This window comes from Typha latifolia, chromosome 4 (assembly GCF_019914945.1).
Source record: "Typha latifolia isolate L0001 chromosome 4, TyphaL0001v2, whole genome shotgun sequence".
In the NCBI taxonomy this organism is placed as follows: Eukaryota; Viridiplantae; Streptophyta; class Magnoliopsida; order Poales; family Typhaceae; genus Typha; species Typha latifolia.
Genome location: NC_133089.1, coordinates 14,675,872 through 14,696,300, shown reverse-complemented (window position 1 = coordinate 14,696,300; position 20,429 = coordinate 14,675,872). Strand labels below are relative to the sequence as shown.

Sequence of the window (20,429 nt, the reverse complement as noted above, 5' to 3'; positions counted from 1 at the left end):
AGTGTTTTGAAAATGCAACATCTTTACTAGTACTTTGGAACGCATTGCATTTTCAATTTGTCAAACCACTACAATATGGTGATATGCACTATTATAAACTTCTAATTGAATCCAGGTATTTGGAGTTACAAGGTGAGGCAGGGGCACAAGTCAGACATGTAAGAAGGTAACTGAAAAACACAGTTCCTCCTTGTCCAGACTTGAAATACACAAATAATGGCTCAAACAGAGTCTTGATACTTGATACTCCAAAACATCTACCGTGGTTGAAATCATAGAAGTAATACACAATTTTCTTCTCGACAGCATTCTGATCCGCAAAATGCAGTAGAAAATCATGTTTTGACTTCTGCCTTGCAGGTGCAACCAATGACAGGGTAGAGAAGCAAGAAACTAACAGGGTCAAACATGACTTTTCTTGTTACTCATATTATACAGCAACAGCCAAGAGTAAAGCATTTCTTTGTCCTCTGGTTTCCCGGTTGCATTCACTAGGATCCGAAAACAAGCACAATACCATATTTCCATGACCCTATTACAATGCTTAGACGCACCAGTCTAAACTAACTCTTCCTTCTCCTCAAGAAAATCTATAGGCCCACCAAAATAATTCTCTGCTTCCAGTCTTACAGAAAACGAAAGATCCTTTTCTCCTTTGGAGTCCAGTCCATTAATCAGTATACTGTATGTTGACTCATCTGGTTCACTCTCCCACAGCTTCATTAAACGGAAACAGTCCATGGACAATTGTGTGAACCCAAATTCCAACAGTTTCTTTAGAAGCAAATTGAAACCTTCAGTGTCAGGCTCCAGATACTCCACCTTCAGAAATGAACAGACCTTTTCAACCTTTTCATGCAAACCACTACTTGCCAGGACGCTAATCATATCAACATACAACAACAATTGAGGCTTATACCAATACTCCTTCCGAATCTCTTCAAAGACCTATCAGAAATGAGAATGTCCACAATCATCTCAGTTCACATTTTGCTGGCCTTTATACAAGACATTTTTTGTTTTACATCACATCATTAGTAATTCTACTTTGATAATAGAAAAAAAATAGCACAAGAAATATATGACAATAGCGACGTTCTTAAAAGCTTTGCCAATATAACTCATACCTAATAAGAATAACCAGAAACGTGAGTTCGTAGCTAGAAAGTCATCATTAATAATTAACAAAATATTCAGACTAATTGTAAATACTTTGAAAGAAAATAATGGACTGTTATAAATGGAAATCAATAGAACACAAGAAGACTGGTTGTTGCCATCCAACTATAGCCATATTGCTAGACCTTTTTGCAGGGTGTCCTTTAGTGAGATTATTAGTTAATTTTGCATTTAATAATTCTGTACTAACATCAAAATTTTTATCTTGGACTACTTCTCATGAGATGCTCAATCAATTACTATTTATCAAACATCACAAGTTTTGATTTTCTCAGTTTCTAAAGGTAAGATTTGCATACACATTATACATTATACATAATAACATAATATAAGTATCAAAGCCATTCAGATATATAACTCAATATTCTTCACTTAGCAAGTTCTCAGAGCTTTATGGCTTTAAATTTGTTTCTAACACTATAATATCAAACAGATAGGTATGTCAAGCAAACAAAGCTCAATTACTACTGAAAGATAAATCCTCTTACAAAACCCTAAACTAGGAAGATGATTCCTTCACCCATGGAAGAAAAGATATGAACTTTGACGAAAAAAAGAATTAACTTTAAAGAGATTAGGATGGGGACCTGGAAAGCCAAGAGGCCCTCTTCCTGGTTCAGGAGCTCCTTGAGAACGGCGACCATGTCGGTCTTGATCAGCCGCCGCAGCTTGGATTCGAACACGCGATCTAACGACTCTCGTCCGTCGACCTGGGCACGCTTGAGGGATTGGACGGCCTGGATCGCCTCGATGCTGAGGTACCTCCCTCTTTGAATGGGCTTCCGGTTCTTGCTCCGATCCCTCATGGTGATGGTGATGAACATCTTGCCCTTCTCTGAAGTAGGAAGAGGTCTCGAGATTTCGCCGCGGCGGTTAGTGTAGGAGAGAGGCGGGAAACGGAGGAGGGAGGATAGCATGGTTCCTTCCAGTTCGACTCGATAGTGGGGAAGAGGAGAGTTTTGGGTAGCTTGAACTCGGCGACGGTAACAGCGAATTTCGCCGACTTCAGCCTTCTAGGAAGGGAAACCGGAAATGGTTGTGCATCGAAAATCGTGTCCAGCCTACCGCTTGTTTGCGGATCAATTTAATCCGGATTCGACCCGTTAGTTGATCCGATGCCCGGTGAGAAATCTCTGCCTCCTCTGAAGTCTCAACTTTCTGCTTCACGAAAAATCGCCTCTCCTCCGAGGTAGAAGAGGGGAAACGAACTAGATTGCTCGTCGTCGGGTTTCTTTGTTACATTTTTGGATCAATTTTTAGGGGAGATGGGAGGATTAGAAGCCGAGAAGCATGCGAAGTACATCCTTACTGTTGAAAAGGTCTTTTTATCTCTCTCTCTCTCTCTCCATAAAATTTTTCTGGAATCCACCAGAGAAAGGATGATTTGGAATCACTGGTAATGGATCATCTGCGTATGAACGGCGCTTACTGGGGTTTGAGCACTCTCGATTTGCTCCACAGGATTGGAGCCGTCAATTCCGATGAGGTCGTGTCGTGGGTGATGAGTTGCCAGCATCAGGAATGCGGTAAAATCCAACTACCCATCTCGAAAAAATTGATTTTTCGCATATACTGACATGATTTATTCTAGCTTTTCTGATGGAGAATTGATGATGCGTGGTTGTAGGTGGATTTGGTGGGAATGTTGGGCATGATCCTCACCTTCTCTACACACTAAGCGCGGTGCAGATTTTAGCTCTTTTGGACCGCCTAGATGTGCTGGATATTGAGAAGGTCTCGGATTGTATCCTTCTCAGTAGACATATAAGATATTGGATCAGATTTATGCATTGATCTCTGATAAAGTTTTGATCTTTGAGTTGTTTGATTTTGATTCTTCCATTCATTTTTCTCACTTTGTAGTAGTTAGTGCACATTATACTGTCTGAATTCTTTCTCGTGTTTTTAGATATTTTGTGCGATTTTATGGTAGTCTGGAAGTGAATATATCTTCTGTATATCACATACGGAAGCTGCAAGGTAGTTGGCTTCCATATATGATTTGATATAAATTGTCTCTCCACTTAACTTTCATATTACGTAATGCAAATTATATCTATTCTCTCCACTTCTCATTAAAATAAATTGTCCATTTTTTCTCCACTTTGTTTCTATGAATGTGTATCTTTTATATTCTGTCTCCACTTGGATCAGGCTTGCTGCCTATTGATCATGGTGGAGCGCCATCATCCTGAACATAATCTTTCTTTTCAGCAGGATTCAAGCACATAATAGATGATTGGAACTTCACATGGTTTTCTTTTAGCTTGAGCAGTTTATCGATGAGTTTGCTATCAGAAGTCACATATATATTAAACTGCTCTGTAATTGGTCCATAAAGATCAAACTCTCTTCTTGTTTTGCTTAAAACAGTTCAGATGTTTCTGGGCTGCAGAATGAAGATGGATCTTTTTCTGGTGATATGTGGGGGTGAAATTGACACTAGGTATACATCCCTTTGCTCATTAGAATTTTCCGGTTTTCTGTATTGTTTTCACTCCACAGTTTATTCAGAAGCTCTTAATAAGAGAGTTTTTGCCTGCAGGTTCTCATATATTGCAATATGCTGTCTTGCAATTTTGCACCGACTGGATAAGATAAATGTTGGGAAAAGCTGTGGAGTACATTGTTAGCTGCAAAAATTTGGATGGTGGATTTGGCTCTACACCTGGTGGGGAGTCTCATGCTGGGCAGAGTATGTATGACCTTTTTAATGAATAAATCTACATGATGCAGTAGCATTACTTAAAGATGCATACTGATACTAGCATATATAACTATCTGGTTCATTATCAATTTATCATTATTCATAATATTGTGGGCATAAAAATAACAGGTAAGCATGATAGTATCAAAATTTTCTTTCTCTTACCCTTTTTTTTCGTTCTCTTCTAGTCTTTTTCACCTTTTAAGCTTTGTTCGGCTGGTTAGTGTATCAAAATATCTACTGGATTTTCATGGATTGTTTCATTATCATGCTTACTTGCATCTTCACATGATATAATATCTCTATTGCAGTCTTCTGCTGTGTTGGTGCTCTTGCAATTACTGGTTCTCTGCATCATGTTGATAGAGACCTCCTTGGTTGGTGGCTCTGTGAACGCCAATGTAAAGATGGTGGGCTAAATGGCCGGCCTGAGAAGCTTGCTGACGTGGGGCTCTTGAACCCTCACTTAGATTTTTATGCTTCTCTTCCTCCCTATTAACTAAGCATGCCACATAAATACTATAGGTTTGCTACTCTTGGTGGGTGCTATGCAGCTTGATAATGATTGGTAGGGTGCACTGGATTGACAAGGAGAAACTTGCTTCTTTCATCTTAAACTGTCAGGTTAATCTTTAGTCCTTTACTGTTCTCATTCCTATTTCAGCATCTAAGGATTACATTTTGCAACTGCAACTGAAGCATCCAATTATCCTGCATGTTTGGTGCATGGCATTGTCATAACAATGCAGGACAGAGAAAATGGAGGAATTTCAGATGGGCCAGATAATGCAGTGGATGTTTATCATACCTTCTTTGGATTGGCAGGTCAGGATTATCTTCTTGATTCTGTTCTTGTTTGTTTTTATTGACTATCTACTGGTTATGTTTATGTATAAAGACTAATATTTTTTTCAGTGTTTCTTGTACCTTAACACAAGGATTCTCTGTTGTATCTCTTTTACTTGTCAAACAGGACTTTCACTGATGGAATACCCAGGATTGAAGTCAATTGATCCTGCCTATGCCTTACCAGTTGATGTTGTTAATCGAATATTTTTTGCGTAGCGATGAGCCTGTTTATACACCACTGCCATTCAACCTTTCTCCAAGTGAGACTTGCCTGCAGAACATACGTATATGGCTCAGCAAAGTTGTAATCAGGATTGAGCACTAGCAGCAACCTGTATAAGAGAAATCTATAGCATCTTGGGTAAACATATGTGAACCATAAAATCTTTTTGTTTGTTTGTTTTTGTTTAAGAGATTCTTTCAATAACTATTTTTCCAGTACTTTTGGAATTGTTATGACATTTAAACTCTGCTTACCAATGTGGATTTCTGCAATAGGTGGATCTTGAAGCGGAATGTAATGAAGGTCCAATAAGAATGTTCCTTTGCTTATGACAGATTATATATGTTCAAATAAGAAGTGATCCACTAATATCAAGATTAAGACACTTACAAATGGCAACAATGTATTTGTTGCATAAAACATTACATTTTTTATACTGATAAACAACACTCAACTAAGAACATCAGAGAACCTACAAGTTTCTCCCTAGACTTAAACACATTATACAGATATAAGGACTGGTGGGATAAGGCTAATGCACCAACAACTAGTTGTCCCAGTTCAACAACAGCTAAGTTTACATAAGGGAAGCAAAGAGTTTATAATGCCTAAAACTACAAGGAGAGTCGGCACAAGTTATTTCCAGGATATACTAGACAAGCCCTGTTGGTTATTATTATTATTGCATGCACCAGTGCTTTGATTTAGCGGGCTTCCAGTCCCCCCAGAGGATTCACTTAGTGTGCCTCGCGACGCTGGGCTGCCAACTCCCGTTTGCTCACTGGGGCCAAGCTTACTAGGGGCAGATACTGGATCTGAAGTATTCAGATGCTTTGGCTCTTTCTTTGCATCAGCTATAAAGCTTCCAACAACCACCTGTAAGAATTGATCATTTTGTTGCTAGTCAATTATAATGATTACCGACTGGTGAAGGCAAAATGACAACTTATGGATGGTGAAAGCAAATGCTTCTTTCCACATAGCCAGACCATGTTTGTTACTCTATGCTTACAAAATCTTTAACAGATGAACCATGCAATTTTGTGACTTATCACAGAAATAGATTTATACCTCACAGAGAATGAATAATTGAACTAATTCAGTAAATTAGCTTAGAGGAGTTTCTTGCTTTAAGGAAGAGAAAAGTTGACCTGGACTGGTGATGCCGCCGTCAATAATCCTGCTACTCCACCACCTAAGACACGTCCATCGGGACCAGCTAGCGAAACACTCAATCCACCTGTTCGACTACGTTGACCACCACTTTCTGACAGCAGGAATGAGCCAGATAGAGATAAGATCTCAAACCGACCCTACAAATGAAACATGGATGAATCAATAGAACATAATAAATGAAATTATGAAAAAGGTCAACTTCTAGCTTTCATTTCATTTCTGTTTTAGGTTTCGGATGCCCTGTACATTGAATAAAATGAAAGCTCTCCCCGGCCCCCACATAGAAGGAAAGAAAGAAAGAAAAAAGAACCCACAAACCCTTAGCCATCCCTGCTAGGACCATCAGACAGGAAATCAATCTGTCTTCTGACCCAACTAGTCAAGACTTTGATGACAGAATAAATTTCCTGACACGAGATAGGCTAATGTTAAGTGCTTCATCAATTAAACAGAAAAAGAAACAGATTGGAAACAGATAACTTATTTACAAGCATGACAGCGGTATCTGGAAGAGAATACTATTAAATTTGTTGCTGTCAATTAAAAGAACAAACCTCATATGTTACTGTTCCACCAGAAGTTGCTGCTTGACGAAGTGTCACATTTGATATAGCACCATTTGCTGAAAGAATACAAACTGCACGTGGTCCGTGCTGAGAAAATGACATAATCTTTGATGATACATCCTGAAAAGCCACAGTTTGCACATTTATTAACATATCAATTTTTGGGTACTTTTTCGCGAGAGAGATTCTGAAGATCAGATACAAGGATTTCACAGCCAACAAAATTTGTAACAATATTATTTACTCTATAGACAGAGGAGATGGTTAAAATTGAGAAAGAGTAACAACATTAATTAAATCATTTCTCACGGCGAAGATCATTATTTCTTTTTCTTCACAGGACGTATTAAAAAGAGAAGAGTATGCAAGACCAGAAATCACACAGGTAATAACCAACGTTAATTGTAATACTTCTGCAAAATCTTAGCAGCAACTATGGATGTTGAAGACAGACACCAAAATATAGATTTCTTTAACATAATTCAAGATGATTGCATAGGCTATTTTTCACTACCTTCACTGGAACTGACAATAACACCTGACATGTTAATACATGTTTACTCTCAACAGATATCAACTTTGACAAGTAGTCTTTACATAAAACATTTTTCTTGGATAATAGGGACAAATCCATTGATATATAAATCTCAAAAATACATACTGAAACTGGTATACTCAAGTCAACCAAGCAGTAATATTTAATAAGATATTCAATTCTGAAACTTTTCTTTTGCAGCAGCTTTTGGATGAGCTTTTGCTTCTCCCTTAATTAACTGCCATGATGAAAAATAGAAGCAGACATAATACATGAGTTTATATGTCCTGTCCTTTTTTGGTGCCAAAAAAAAATATTGGCTTTAAATGAAAATGACAATTTTGGCTTTCCAGGACCTCCATGTACAAGCGCTGTAGTTAGAAAGAAGCACCATCATAGTAAGTACATTGGCTACATGCAAGATACACTAAAAGCTATAGTTCACTCACAAATCAATTCTTGTCTTACAATGTTTCAAAATGTACTATTATTAACTTTCATCCATAAGATGTTTCCTTATTGCAACTAAATCCAGGACAAGTCAAGGAAAAGATGGAGCTTGTAATCACTTGGCACCATTACAAAATTTTCTTAGATTATCATCTAGTTAAATGGAGGTTGAAAAATAAAATTAATGAACAAAAGTCAAAAGATTTTGCAAATTGCAATGATGTCAACACTGTTCAAGTCAAAGCCAGATGAAAGCACAAACCTAAATGCTTTCACATTCAGTCAGTGCAGAATTAACATTTGCACAACTCATCATAAACTTTAGGAAAAATTATATCTAGCACCATACATTATGCAGTTATTACAGCTTACACCCCATGTTTTTTACCTATCCAAGAGAAAGCAGTTCTTTTCTTATATTGAGATACCTCTCCCAGTATGAAGTATGAATACACATGGTGAAAAGATAACCTTTAGCAGTGTGTCAACTCTGAGATTTGAATATCATTAAAATGAAAAGATCCAAGTGAAACAAATTTATAGTGAAAAAGCATGTAAAATAAAAATGATTGGATACCTCTCCTGCCTTGACAGCAATAACATGTGGTGTAAATCCAATCCCTGCTGATCCTGCGAAGCAGCTTTCCACATAAGCATTAATTCTGGAAATTTCTAATATGTTAAAAGTTCAGTGATTAATGGCATAAAGTAATCCAAAAAATCTAGTTAAACCAACACTAAGAAAATTAAAGGGCATAGACGGCAGATATTCATATTTGGTAACATCTGAAAACCATTATTCGAGATATTTGTAATCTATATAAGAAGAAAATATGCCTATCTAGTACAAAAATTTACAAGATTGAATTTTAAGTATAAATTATAGATGCTTTTATTGTCTCTTTGACTATGTCCCATTGTTGAGACACCCGGTTCCAACTGGAAGTTGGGAGTTCAACTCTGCTAAGTAGAGATTTAGGGTTATTAGCAGCCCAAAATTTTCACTCTTCATATATATATATATATATTAAGAGTTAGTAAATCCAACAGCTATAGTTGAGAACATTGCAAGAAAAAAGCACATGAAAGTTACCAAATTGAGTGGATAAACATAGCAATGTTTTATTCTCAACATATATAAAATAATTTCATGTTTGTCATGATTACCAAATAAAATGTGAACTTCTAAAAGAATTAATGCATTAATCATCTAAACAATATTTTTTGGAAATGCTATATCCACCAGCTATAAGAACTTGAGGGTAAAAGGGTAATTCCCCAACTATTCGTTGCCTGCCTTTCAAATCTACCAAAACATGCTGAGCGAACAAAATACTTAGAACAAACAACAGCCAGGAACAGGAAGAGAACAATTACCGAGAGCAGCCATCTGCTGCTTCTTGCCGGAACCGGGCGGCCGGCCCCTTGCTTTCTTCATGCCATCAGGGTACGCTGACAATGCCAGGTTTGCCTCCCCAGCTGAGGAAGGAGAGAACCCTCCACCTCCAGGTAAAGTGGAAGTGGCAGTTTTCACGGGCTTCAGCGATAGGGCCATGGTACCATCAGGCCCATACTTCCTCGGCCGCCCTCGCTTCCTTTTAACTGGTTCTCCTCCCATGTTAATGTTGAGCCCATGAGCTGGGATTGTCGGAGAGTTGCCATTGCCGCCGCTGGTTGGCACCGCTCCACTTTGGTAAGCAGGAGCAGGTGGAGAGCTCGTGGTCATTGGATTGTAGCCCGCACCGCCGTCCGTGGTAGGGGGATAGGCCAATCGCATGCTCTGGATCGACGGCTGCGTTTGGACAGGATTTTTCTGCAGAAAGGATTCCCTACCCGACATGATTTCTTGCTCGGATCTCACTTCCATGAAGCACGAGAGCAAAATCTACACACCATCACCAGGAAATTCCAACCTCGAGAGGTTCCGAACCTAAAGAATTCCCACGAAAACTCCAGTAAGAACACTCTTTTAATGTTTCCCAGCTTCTAAAAAGCTAAATTTTGGAACTTTTTTCTACTAGCCACTTCAGATACTACTCTGATCTTAAAAACACTAGCTCGATCGTCAGGAAATTCAAACAAAGATTCGAACTTTACCTATAATATAACTGAAACAAGCACAATAACACTACTAGTGAGCAAAAACTGGGAAAACCATAAACCCTAAATCCATTCCTTTTCACGTATTACAACAGCAGCAGAAGTAGCTACGGCAAACGAGCACAACCAAAAAAACAAAACATCAAGAAAAGAGAGCACGGGCCGGAAATCGTAAAACCCAGAAGAAAAAAAATAATAATGCCCCAATCAGTAAAAAAAAAAAACAGTTCACTTCAATCAAAATTGAGCAAATAAAATGGAGAAATTACGATCCGCAACGCGGGTCATCCCAAAAAAAATTCCTCCTTTTCTTCGAATTTTACCCCAAAATTCACCAAATCAACGAAATTTCGGAAGAAAATTCCAAGAAACAGGGAAAATCAAGGTAAAAGAATAGAAAAAAGAAAAAGAATAACACAGCTTTGTTAAGAAAAAACAAAAACAAAAGACCTTAATCCTCTGACGGAGAGCTCCAAAAAGCCTCTGAACAGTCACAAGAGAAATTGGGGGAAATCCCACCTCTAATATTTCTCTCACCTCCTAAAGATTTTCCCCCTTTTCCCAATTTTCCCGACAGGAAGAGACTTTTTAAAAAAAAAAAAAATTGGACAAAGAAAAGAGGCAGGTAAAGCAACCGGAAATTGCTTTCCGACAAAATACATTGTGAGATTGGGAATTATTTCATTACCTTTCAACTTTAAGGCCCTATCAAAAAGTTTATTACATCCCCACCCCTCCTTTTGGCCTTTTTCGTAATTTTCCTCCGTACATTAATTCATGATTAAGCAAGTCGTTAGAATTAATAAATGGTTAGCAAATCACGTAAAGTTTATAATTCGTTTTTTTCGAGCACTTGTAACGATATTAGCATTAATCCTGCCACTACTCACTGTAGCTTGTCGGTTAATGCCAAAAGCTAAGCCTTTGACCACTGTTCGAAGCTAATTATAATGAAGTACTTAACACATTTAATAACTCTTTAATTTAGAACAATTTGAGCATGGGACCTATCAATTGTACTCCTGAAATTAATTATCTACTCTTACAAACATCTCATATTGGTGGATAGGCATAAGAGATGGAGTACAAGTTTTCTCTTCAATATATACCATTTTGAATTTTAATATTTTTTAGATATAAATGTTTTTTTTAATTGATAGAGAACTCATAAAGTAAACACTCTTAGTGCAATACATTTTAATTTCTTTCATAAAAATTTTTTTGTATTCATAAACGCTAGAACTCATAAAGAAATTTGGCTAGACTCTTAATTTTTCTTTCCTAGCACTTTTGTAGATTATATGATGAAAAATTAGTTAATTGGACAATTAGAGTGGGAACAAGAAATAGTAATAAATGCATCACTAATGATGGCCCCTACTTAATCTTATTTTAGATGGATGCAATGTAAATTGCTCTTATTTAATACGTAGTCAAGTCTGACTTGTGGTTGTGGAACAAAACTTATCCTGTAAATAAATCGTGCTTATTTATTAAATCTATTTGAAGAGATAAGTATAAAATTTAAGTAATTTTACAGATTAGCACCTCACTTCTCCAAGAATATCCTTAGGTGCGGAAGCCTCGTGAAAGCCTGAGAGTTGATGGATAAGCCAAAACTCCAACCAAGTCTTCAATAAGGTGTTCTAAAAAAACATCAATTATTGGAGACGAGTAGGGGAGAAGTCAAATTTGCATTGACCTCTGGATCCATCTTTTTCTGGGAAAATAGAAGGTTGTGAGCAGTGTCACCTCTCTCTCTCTCTCTCTCTCTCTCTCTAAATGTTGGGTATATCAAACAAATTAGATGGCTTGGTTTGAAAAGAAAAGTTTAGAGCATGATGGTAGGGAAAAAGACATACCATTCGACAGTCTCATTTCATTTTACTTTCTGTTTACCATAGTAATAATAGACAACCAACTTTTCTTTAGCTATTGCTGTAATCTTTTTTTTTTCTTTTTCTTTTTCTTCTCAAACTTAACCTCCTGTTTCTTTCTAATTAAAAAGAAACTATTTGTAATACTAAAGGATTTTGACTCACCTATTAATTTCTTATTACAAATATATAAATAGATATTAGGATGGAGTTTTACTGTATAGGGAGCCAATTGGCTATGCAAATATTTTTATAGTACATATGCTTTTCTAGCTCACCACTGAAGCTCAATAGTTTAATTTTACTAGCCTGAGATCATGAATTAAATTTCCCATGCACTTTGATTTTGCTATTTAATGAGTTTTTTACTAGGGCACTCTATGCAAGGAATTTAAATATTGTGCCGTCCATTTGAGATGATTGACTCAATTATCTAATTTATATATCATAAATAATTAAGACCTTTATCTATATGTTACTAGTCTATATGTCCATGATTTATATAAAAAAATAATTGAAAACCTATGAGTCGCTCATCTAAGAAGGAAACGCAGACCTTGGAGACCTTATATTGGAATTGATCAACAGAATGTTCCCAAGGCCATATCATTTCCCAAGCCTACCACCGATCACACACACACTGTGTAGCTGTCAACAGCTTTGAAACAACTTCGTATGAAAAAAGAAGAAGAAAAAGATTAGTACTGCATTGATGGAAGGTGCTTCTTTCTGATGGGTTCACAATAATTACTACGTTGTGTTCAGTATTGCAAGAGATGGGTTCAAAAGTGAAAGTCAACAAGTCGAGATTTAATAACAAAAACAAGAGTCGAAAAGGAATAAGCCACTTTAACCAAAAAGAGAAGATGTTCAAAACTTTGTAGAAACTGACTCGAAACTTACCTGCTCTTTGAAGAATCTTGGTCCTCATATGTACTCGAAAGAAAAGTCTACAGTTAAGAGTTTAGATTTGCAAGGCATCTGCCATATGGCATCGGCAAATCTCGATACCTCAAATGGAGCCTTCTTTGCCATGGCCTTCATTAGGAAGCAAGCAGGAATCTGAGCCAGCAGTAAGCAAATTAGTTTCCCCTATCCATCTGAGAGGAACATGGTCAAGTAACAATGGGGAAGGAACAAAGCAGACAGTGGAAGTAAGTGCTTACCAGAATTAACTTGTACAAACTGCTCCATTGATTGCTTAGGAGCACACCATGGGTAACATAATAAGCATCAACTTTTGCAGCACCAAGAGCAGTTAAAAGTTTCTACAAAATGAGACAAGACATTATCCTCCTCACAGCGATATAAAAAGAAAACAAAACAATTATGAACTTGATGAAAGGAACCAAGTACATCCAGTGGTGATTTCTGGTGAAAAAGAAAGCAATATTTGCAGTCATGTAGATAATTTAAAGCATGCATGAACTTAAGAGTATACAGCATATGTTCCCCCAGTGCTGAAGTCAGAACTCTACTATCGGCAGCAACTTCTAATTCACAAGATAAAGATAACCTCAAACAAAAGCTGAAAAATGAACTTGGTAGCCATAACTCCTCTATTCTAATCTCGTATACAATGCAGGTAACTAGCATAAATGCTGTTTATTGTAGGATACAACTGCCCAAGAAAAACCAATAGCTGTCCCATGATGACTAGATTACAATGAAGCTATAATCAAAACGGACTTCAAAATCACAAAAAATAACAACAAAAAACTTGTGAGATATAACGAGCTCCTTTCAAACCATTGGCTTGAGCTATGTCACTGTGAAATCTGTAATCACTATTCTGGTACTTTGAAAATTGGGGACTTCCAATATGCAGGCTAAGCCTCATCAGACTGTCTTTGGGAAGTAGCATATAAATTAAATATGATTTTGCTCAGGCAATGGTTTCAGATTTGCTCCCTTCTGCTGTAAATTTACGCTCAGTAGGATATACAAAGACTGTTGCAGCTGCAATGGAGGGGCTCAATGCAGCTGAGTATCTCATTGAAGTTATGGTGATCCTTGGCAACTGTTGGGACCCTGAACTCAATGGAACAAGCTTGTAACTAATAAGATGCTCAGTTTTTGGCAGAATAAAAGCAGCATCATCATGTGGCCCAGAAAACACAAAACTTTGAGAGTCATCGATGGCATACTTGATTTCCTGAAGCAAGCTTGTTGAGTTTCGGATCTTTACATAGAACGAGAAAGGGACACCAAGAATAGCATGTGGAGGGCACTCAATACTCACAACTAGTGGTGGCTTCTCAACGTGTACATCAGGCAACTTATGTTTTGTCAGAGCACCAGAGTCATGCTCTCCACCAAGACTTGAATCTCGCAGCCAGCTCAGACTAATTGTGCCTATCCCAAGAATAGGATAATCAACCTGTGGTGTGACCGAGAAAGCCCCTTTATATTCTTCACCAGGAGCCAGAAGGGCATGTTTGGCAGAAATCCCTACAATCTGTCGCACAGAGCAGAAAGTCCTGTCATCTGACTCATCCTCTTGTTCGATAGATATTGATATTAATCGCAAAGGCACCTCAGTGCAATTTCTAGCGCCCACTATGAGGATGCTTGTTTCATTGAAAGCAAGAGGCTCCATTTGATCATGACCAGGCAGTGATTTCACCTTAGAGAGTAGCAGGGGTTCTCGCCGAAAAGGAATCATAAATCGGTGGCTAATGTTAATAGGGATCTTCCCTTCAATTTGCAAGCTCCTGTGTACATTAACTCTTTGCGTAGCCTCGGTGGAACTTGGTGAGTAACCAAGTGAAACATATAGCATGACAGACTTCGGTCTGTGCCATTTGATTTCTAATCTGCAAGACCATGATTTACCTATTTCAATAACTGGAACAGAGACAACTCCAAAGGAATATTGAATTTTCCTAATGTTGTCGAGATCAGTTTGTGGTTCTTCCTCTGGTAACCCTGAAATGCTAAGAAGCTCAACATGATGACTGTCAAACTGCTCTGCTTCCCTTGGACTCATCAGTAGGCCTCCTCCTCTTGCATCCACAAGATTAATCTTCAGTTCGCCAGAATGGACTGCATGACCTGTTGACAATACTGTGACAGGAACAATGAAGATTTCTCCAACTAATGCGGGGCCAGAAGAAGTTAGGATGAGATCAACTTGAGGCTCTGGCTCTTCAACCTGGATAAACTTCTGCCCCAAAAGGGAAAGTCCAGGGTCTTTCATTGGAGAGGTTTCCAGCCGATCCTCAAATTTCCATAGTGGCAGATCTTCCATAGCAGCAGGGCTTTCAGCTCGGCAACAGATCATGAAATAATTTCCTATTTTAGCAGTCACTGACAAGCAGTCAAGCTTTCCACTCTGTCCTGCATAGGCATGCATACACACTATAAGAGGATAAACTAAAAAAGATAATAACCATATTGATCACACTAATCACCAAAAACTTGTTTACGAAGGTAACTGCCACTCTATAAGATGTCGCCATCTTCTGGAGCCAAAGAAAACAAACTGACCAATAACCAGAGAAGTCCAACAATTACACTCAGACAGGTTGATGATATTTGGTGGTCGGCCAGAGAGGTGGCAGCATTGAGTAGGCAACATTTCTACAGGAGTAAGCATTTCCTCCAAACATATAAAAAAAAGGAATCTAAAGTTTACCTGATCTAACTGCAAATGTCAACCGCAGCCACTTGTTAGTCAACAATGTCAGTGATGGAGCACTCTCTAGCTGCGCACCTTGATCATCCACAATAGACTTCAATGTGGAAAGATCTTCCTGGGAATTGAAAATTTTGAAATTACACATAGGCTGGTTGAACTGGACTTCCAACAGATCAATCTCAAACGGACAGGGTAGCTGTGACAGAAGTGATACAGTGATCAGTGCAGGTGAGCCTGGCCTGACAGTTTGATCATGAAATGCCACAGATGCAAGAAGTACCATCCTCATGGGACTTATCAAATCAATATCAAGACAAACGAGCTGGTCTTCTGTCAAATGGAGATTTGAACCACTATCGGCTGCTTCTAGCTTATTTTCTTTCTTTATTAGGTCAAAAACTTCCTCTTGTATTGACTCTCTTCTAGAAAGGATAGGCGGACCAGCAGGCCCATATTCATTTTTACTATCTGAGGCTCCCAGTATATCATTACCAGATAAAATAGGCAATGCCGACATTTCAAGAGAATTTTCTATGAAATCTTTCGCAGAACCAAGTTTCCTTGAGCACTCTTGTAAATAACCCAAGCTTTCCCAAAGCAAAGTAGCCCACCCCTCTTGACGATATAGAGCAGCAACATCATCAAAGAGCTTCTTTGCAGTACTAAAATCCTCAGCCACATAATACTCTTTAGCCATTCTACTGTTGCAGAAACAAGCCATCCTTGATGCGCTGTGGCTGTTGAATAATTCACAAGATTTTTTATATAGAGCAATGATCTCATATGAATCTTGAAATCTTCCTGCTTCTGCAAGAGCATAGCTCATGTATTCTTCATCTGAAAGACTGCAATGCAAGGTCACTAAAAATGTCAGTATTTGAAAGAACTGAGATCATGAACATCCGGGACCACTACTAGAAACTACTTACTGAAGCACTGCGACTGTATCACCCTGCTCAAACAATCGAGCAGATTGACCAACATATATAGAGGGAATTACAGACTCTGGAATGCTGCCAATTTTATTTGCTCGCTCCTTTGTTGACAATGCAAGATCTAAGCAGTCTCTCTTCTCTCTCAAGTAATTTGCTGCTAACTGACAACGGAGAGAAAGTAAGAGCAATAAGAAAAGTTCCACAGGAAAAAATATCAAACTGATCTCCAGACACGTCATCATGTACATAGGATAATAATGAAAACTCGAGTGTCACCTGATAGTAGTAAGCTGGTTGAAATTCCCACTCAGTCAGAGGGTTATCCGATGTGCCAAAATGAGAAGAAAGTGTGCTTGGAATAGCTGCTGAGCTTGTCTCTAGTAATTCCGCAAAAACAAGGAATTGCCTACTGAACCATTCCCAGTGAAGAAAAGCAACTAGAGGTTCACCAACTAGCTGTTCATAGCTTCTAATGTGTTTATGGAACCAGGCAATTGCTTCTACTATTTTTCCACCATGAAGAAACAATGTGGATATTTTAAAGTGTAGTTGCTCAGCCACAGATTTTATCTCAACCAGGTGTTGGATTGGTGGCAATCTCGTTGATGTTCTGATAGTCTGAACAATTGAGTGTGAAAGATACTTGGTAAGATGAAAGATAAAGCTGTAAGAATTACATAGATATAAAACATGCATGTAAGTATCTTATTGATACAGTAATGAAAGAGGGAATGCACCTCAAGCAAAGCACGAAACCCATCCTCATAGAACTTCAATGCTTCTATCCAATCCCTTCTAAACTCCGCGTAAATGGCCACCTGAATAACAGAGTTCACAAGATGGTAACATCTGGAATTTCATGCTATTAGAACCTTCACTAAGAAAATTCATTATGTTCCTTCCAGTGACAACATCTGAAGACCACGGAGATAATAAAAGTCGTGGGCATGTAAAATGTTATCATTCACAGAAATATTACCATTTAATAGTGTTCACAATGGATCATGAAACAGAACAAATCTGATGTTAATGCTATATATATATATATATTATATATTTGCGTAGTTGTCAACCACCCCGCCTGGCACAGAACTGCAGTATGAGAAAAATGGAATGTTGCATGGGGCTTTGTGATATACATATTAACTTCCTCGGGAGAAAAGGAATACATCATTCTTTTCAGAAGGAAGTTTCCAAATAGACTGTTATGGGGGCTAAGAAACAGGTCATTTCCTTACTCTTAAACAAAATAGAAAGGACTACAACATCAGCAAAGTTGATATTTTCCTAGAAACCCTAGATTTAGCATACCACCTAAGTAACTAAATAAGAAGTCTTAGAAAAAACTCCAATTTTCCTCATCAAGAGTTGATATGCTGATCTGAAATCTTATATTACCAGTAGTTCAACTCGTTCTCCTCTTCTAATTCTCAGAAAAAATAGTCAACTCCAGGAAGGAGAAAAACTAGATAGAAATCAGATAAACTATAACTTCCAAAATAAACACTAAACAAATAAGGATTCTTACCCATCAATAGCATTCCAAAATGGTTTATATATAGCATTTCCAATGACAAAACGAATAGAAGTTGCCACATGAAGGTTTATAATAAACTTAAGAACCACATATCTGGTGATCTTGGAAAATGGAATATATAATTACATTTTATAGGCTTCAAATGAAAAGGAAAGGTTCTTGCCTTAAAGCAGTAGCGGATAGTCAATTCAACAGAAGTAAAGCCCTTCTTCTCGATGCGGGATCTTATCTTTCGCCCTTCCTCTTTATAATATGTCATACACAATTCTGCAAATATGCTAGCCAATCTGCATAATGTTCATAAAAAGAGATAAATGAACCACGGGGAAGTTGCTACAATATATCAAATAATCTTATTTTCACAATTTGGAATCAGCTTAATGAATTCTTCTTTGTTTTTTTACTCATAACTCTTGCAGAAGATGCCTGCGGTCTGATTCGATCTGATTGAATGATACTAATAAACTGCGAACGGCAATTAATGTATATATCTTCCACTACTATACCTGCTGAGTGATTGCCTTAATTCGGATTCATCATTTTTAGTTAACACAACAAGGTACTTCGAATCTATCTCTGCACGTTTTCTCAAAGCAATCATTAGGTCTTCACTCAGTTCATCTGCATAGAACATTGCAATCCTTGTTATCCTTATATTTTATACCATGGGTAATGACATGTTAAACTATGAAACAGTTTCAGTGCATGAGCATAATATACATCACCTAATTAAATTAAACTATATTGCAATATGCGGAGACAGGATAAACTTTGGAATTTCTATATACTACAATGAAAAGTATAAAGAGATAACATTTCCTATCGTCTTAATGGCTAATAATCCACAAGAATAATGAATAAGCTCCTTAAATTCTACCACAGTACTTACCGCTAAATTGAGATTGCACAAGGACAACCACTAATTTGGTGCTTCTACCATACAGCACAGATCTGTCCACAAAATGCATCAAATTAATTAGTGTAACTAAGATGGCAGGGGTCAATTTGACAGTAAAGAACTGAAAGTGCCCATCCAAGAAAGATGGTGACATTAAATGTCATTCTGAAATAAGGACCACAAGTGCAGAATAGGATGACCTATAAGAAAATATTTCAGGTAAGAGGTAAAACTCAACACACAGAAAAGCAATTTTTCCAGTGGTCGTATATATGTTGGCCTATGATTCAAATGCCTATACTTCTCTGAATTAACATTATGGTGCATGGCACAATACTTTAGTTGATTCTGCGCATGAGAAAGCACAAATTAATAACAGAGACTCTTCTTTATTGCATTTGATCATAACCACTAACTTATTCTTCCTGGACCATTCCTATACTACCTTATATTTCTAGGCCAAGAATGTCAATATAAATTTCCGACTGGTTCTGCATTCAATCTTTTTCTTTTTCTTTTTTGTCTATGGAAGTACTTTCAAATGTCTGCCTTCATTTTCCTATGGACTACTTTTTCTCCTTAATAAGAGAAATGCACATCATGAGACCCAGAAAGTGGAACCTGTAAGGAGATGCACTAGGAAGTTGATAGCAGTTTCTATACAGTTGCTTTATCTACAGAAGGTGAAGCTATGAGGGAAAATGGAAGTTATTTCATAAAAATAATTAGATCATTATAAACTACCCAGGCACCAGATATTTAATCATGTAACATTTTTTCTACATTCTAGTTCAATGGCATTTCAACCAATGCCACAGCGCAACTAGATCAGAACTATGGTCAAAATTCAAACACAATAACGTTGATTTTAAGAAATGCAGGACGAATGTGAAGGGGAAGGGATCCGTACTTTAGGTTCTCAAGATCGGTGCAGACCTGTAGCCACTGCGCGGGATCGCCGCTGACGTGATCCGACCTAAAGAAGGCAGCAACGACGGCCGGAACCCTAGTCCGGTGCTTCAAGAGCCAGTCCCTCTTCAAGATCCCGGCCGCCGGCGAAGAGGAAGCCAAGGGATCCTTCTGCTTCCTCGCGAGAATTGAGATCTTGGAGAAGTCCGGCAGAGCCAGAGTGTTAATCGGCGGCTGTTCGGAGTGGAGGAAGGCGGAGATCGTCTGGTGGAGCTCCGGGCATCCGACGACGGACACGAGGGAGACCGGCGGGGTCCGGAGCTCCTCGGGGTAGTCCTCCATGGCTCTGAGAGGGCTCGAGGTCGAGGAGATCTCGGAAACCCTAGCGAGGAGGAGGAAGACGAAGAGGGACGACGCGAGACGAGAGGGAGGGCGGAGGGAGGTGGGAATGTGGGATTAATCAATGATGGAAGCACCGGGGTTGGGACATTACGTGAAAATTGGAATAACCGGAGGGGTTTTATGCAAACGACGTTATTAACCTTATAGATTGAGATGTGGGACTAGAGATGTGGGACTTGGGAGAGTGATATATGAATTGGGATAGGAAAGGGGCTTTTATGTAAATAAAAAATATTAGTGGACTGCTTATTTTATTTTATTTTTTGAGAGAGATAACGGAATTATTAGTTTCGTCTGTGGAGTAAATTTTTTTAAAAACTCAAATTAAAATTTTAAAAAGGCTCCAACCATCAATTAATAAACTTTCTGCGCATAGAATTACAACTTTATAGCAATGTAAAAATGTTATTTCGTATCTATCATAATCTATTTCTCAAATTATAAAC

General features: G+C 38.0%; 4 protein-coding genes across 8 annotated transcripts; 1 reads left to right on the top strand and 3 right to left on the bottom strand.

The window, feature by feature from the left end:
• Positions 1-49: 49 nt before the first annotated feature.
• Positions 50-2,191, bottom strand: LOC140787285 (protein THYLAKOID ASSEMBLY 8-like, chloroplastic). The gene is made up of 2 exons (XM_073136135.1): positions 1,767-2,191; positions 50-948 (listed from the first exon to the last, which is right to left on the bottom strand). Exons 1-2 carry the CDS (start codon positions 2,094-2,096, stop codon positions 559-561), a joined length of 720 nt encoding a protein of 239 aa, XP_072992236.1. The 5' UTR covers positions 2,097-2,191; the 3' UTR covers positions 50-558.
• A 131-nt stretch (positions 2,192-2,322) lies between these two features.
• Positions 2,323-5,202, top strand: LOC140787287 (geranylgeranyl transferase type-2 subunit beta 1-like). Its single transcript, XM_073136137.1, is given in 10 exon segments — positions 2,323-2,498; positions 2,552-2,705; positions 2,807-2,923; positions 3,558-3,609; positions 3,710-3,785; positions 3,787-3,874; positions 4,198-4,331; positions 4,412-4,510; positions 4,636-4,711; positions 4,860-5,202. Coding segments are annotated over 10 exon segments (942 nt in total). The 5' UTR covers positions 2,323-2,444; the 3' UTR covers positions 4,952-5,202.
• Positions 5,203-5,301: 99 nt separating this feature from the next.
• Positions 5,302-10,478, bottom strand: LOC140787284 (AT-hook motif nuclear-localized protein 10-like). Of its 4 annotated transcripts, none has more exons than XM_073136131.1 (6): positions 10,236-10,478; positions 9,063-9,615; positions 8,263-8,315; positions 6,689-6,820; positions 6,110-6,271; positions 5,302-5,834 (listed from the first exon to the last, which is right to left on the bottom strand). In XM_073136131.1, exons 2-6 carry the CDS (start codon positions 9,550-9,552, stop codon positions 5,595-5,597), a joined length of 1,077 nt encoding a protein of 358 aa, XP_072992232.1. In that variant the 5' UTR covers positions 9,553-9,615; positions 10,236-10,478; the 3' UTR covers positions 5,302-5,594. The 4 variants fall into 4 exon arrangements, with proteins under 4 accessions (XP_072992232.1, XP_072992233.1, XP_072992235.1 ...); XM_073136132.1 differs by having other exon boundaries at positions 10,323-10,445; XM_073136134.1 differs by having other exon boundaries at positions 10,305-10,412.
• Positions 10,479-13,191: 2,713 nt separating this feature from the next.
• Positions 13,192-20,050, bottom strand: LOC140787282 (uncharacterized). Of its 2 annotated transcripts, none has more exons than XM_073136127.1 (9): positions 19,583-20,050; positions 18,664-18,725; positions 18,281-18,395; positions 17,938-18,061; positions 16,975-17,055; positions 16,514-16,855; positions 16,232-16,398; positions 15,300-16,147; positions 13,192-15,001 (listed from the first exon to the last, which is right to left on the bottom strand). In XM_073136127.1, exons 1-9 carry the CDS (start codon positions 19,921-19,923, stop codon positions 13,548-13,550), a joined length of 3,534 nt encoding a protein of 1,177 aa, XP_072992228.1. In that variant the 5' UTR covers positions 19,924-20,050; the 3' UTR covers positions 13,192-13,547. The 2 variants fall into 2 exon arrangements, with proteins under 2 accessions (XP_072992228.1, XP_072992229.1); XM_073136128.1 differs by having other exon boundaries at positions 19,609-19,751.
• Positions 20,051-20,429: the final 379 nt, after the last annotated feature.

Excerpts from the sequence above, each read along its gene's own strand:
- LOC140787285 (XM_073136135.1), bottom strand. The coding sequence starts at position 2,096 with ATGCTATCCTCCCTCCTCCGTTTCCCGCCTCTCTCCTACACTAACCGC. Across the intron at positions 949-1,766 it reads AGGGCCTCTTGGCTTTCCAG|GTCTTTGAAGAGATTCGGAA; the intron begins GTCCCCATCCTA and ends CATTTCTGATAG.
- LOC140787284 (XM_073136131.1), bottom strand. The coding sequence starts at position 9,552 with ATGGAAGTGAGATCCGAGCAAGAAATCATGTCGGGTAGGGAATCCTTT. Across the intron at positions 8,316-9,062 it reads GCAGCAGATGGCTGCTCTCG|GATCAGCAGGGATTGGATTT; the intron begins GTAATTGTTCTC and ends GCTGCTTCGCAG. Across the intron at positions 5,835-6,109 it reads CGGCGGCATCACCAGTCCAG|GTGGTTGTTGGAAGCTTTAT; the intron begins GTCAACTTTTCT and ends CAATTCTTACAG.
- LOC140787282 (XM_073136127.1), bottom strand. The coding sequence starts at position 19,923 with ATGGAGGACTACCCCGAGGAGCTCCGGACCCCGCCGGTCTCCCTCGTG. Across the intron at positions 18,726-19,582 it reads ACCGATCTTGAGAACCTAAA|ATCTGTGCTGTATGGTAGAA; the intron begins GTACGGATCCCT and ends TTTTGTGGACAG. Across the intron at positions 15,002-15,299 it reads GACATTTGCAGTTAGATCAG|GACAGAGTGGAAAGCTTGAC; the intron begins GTAAACTTTAGA and ends ATGCCTATGCAG.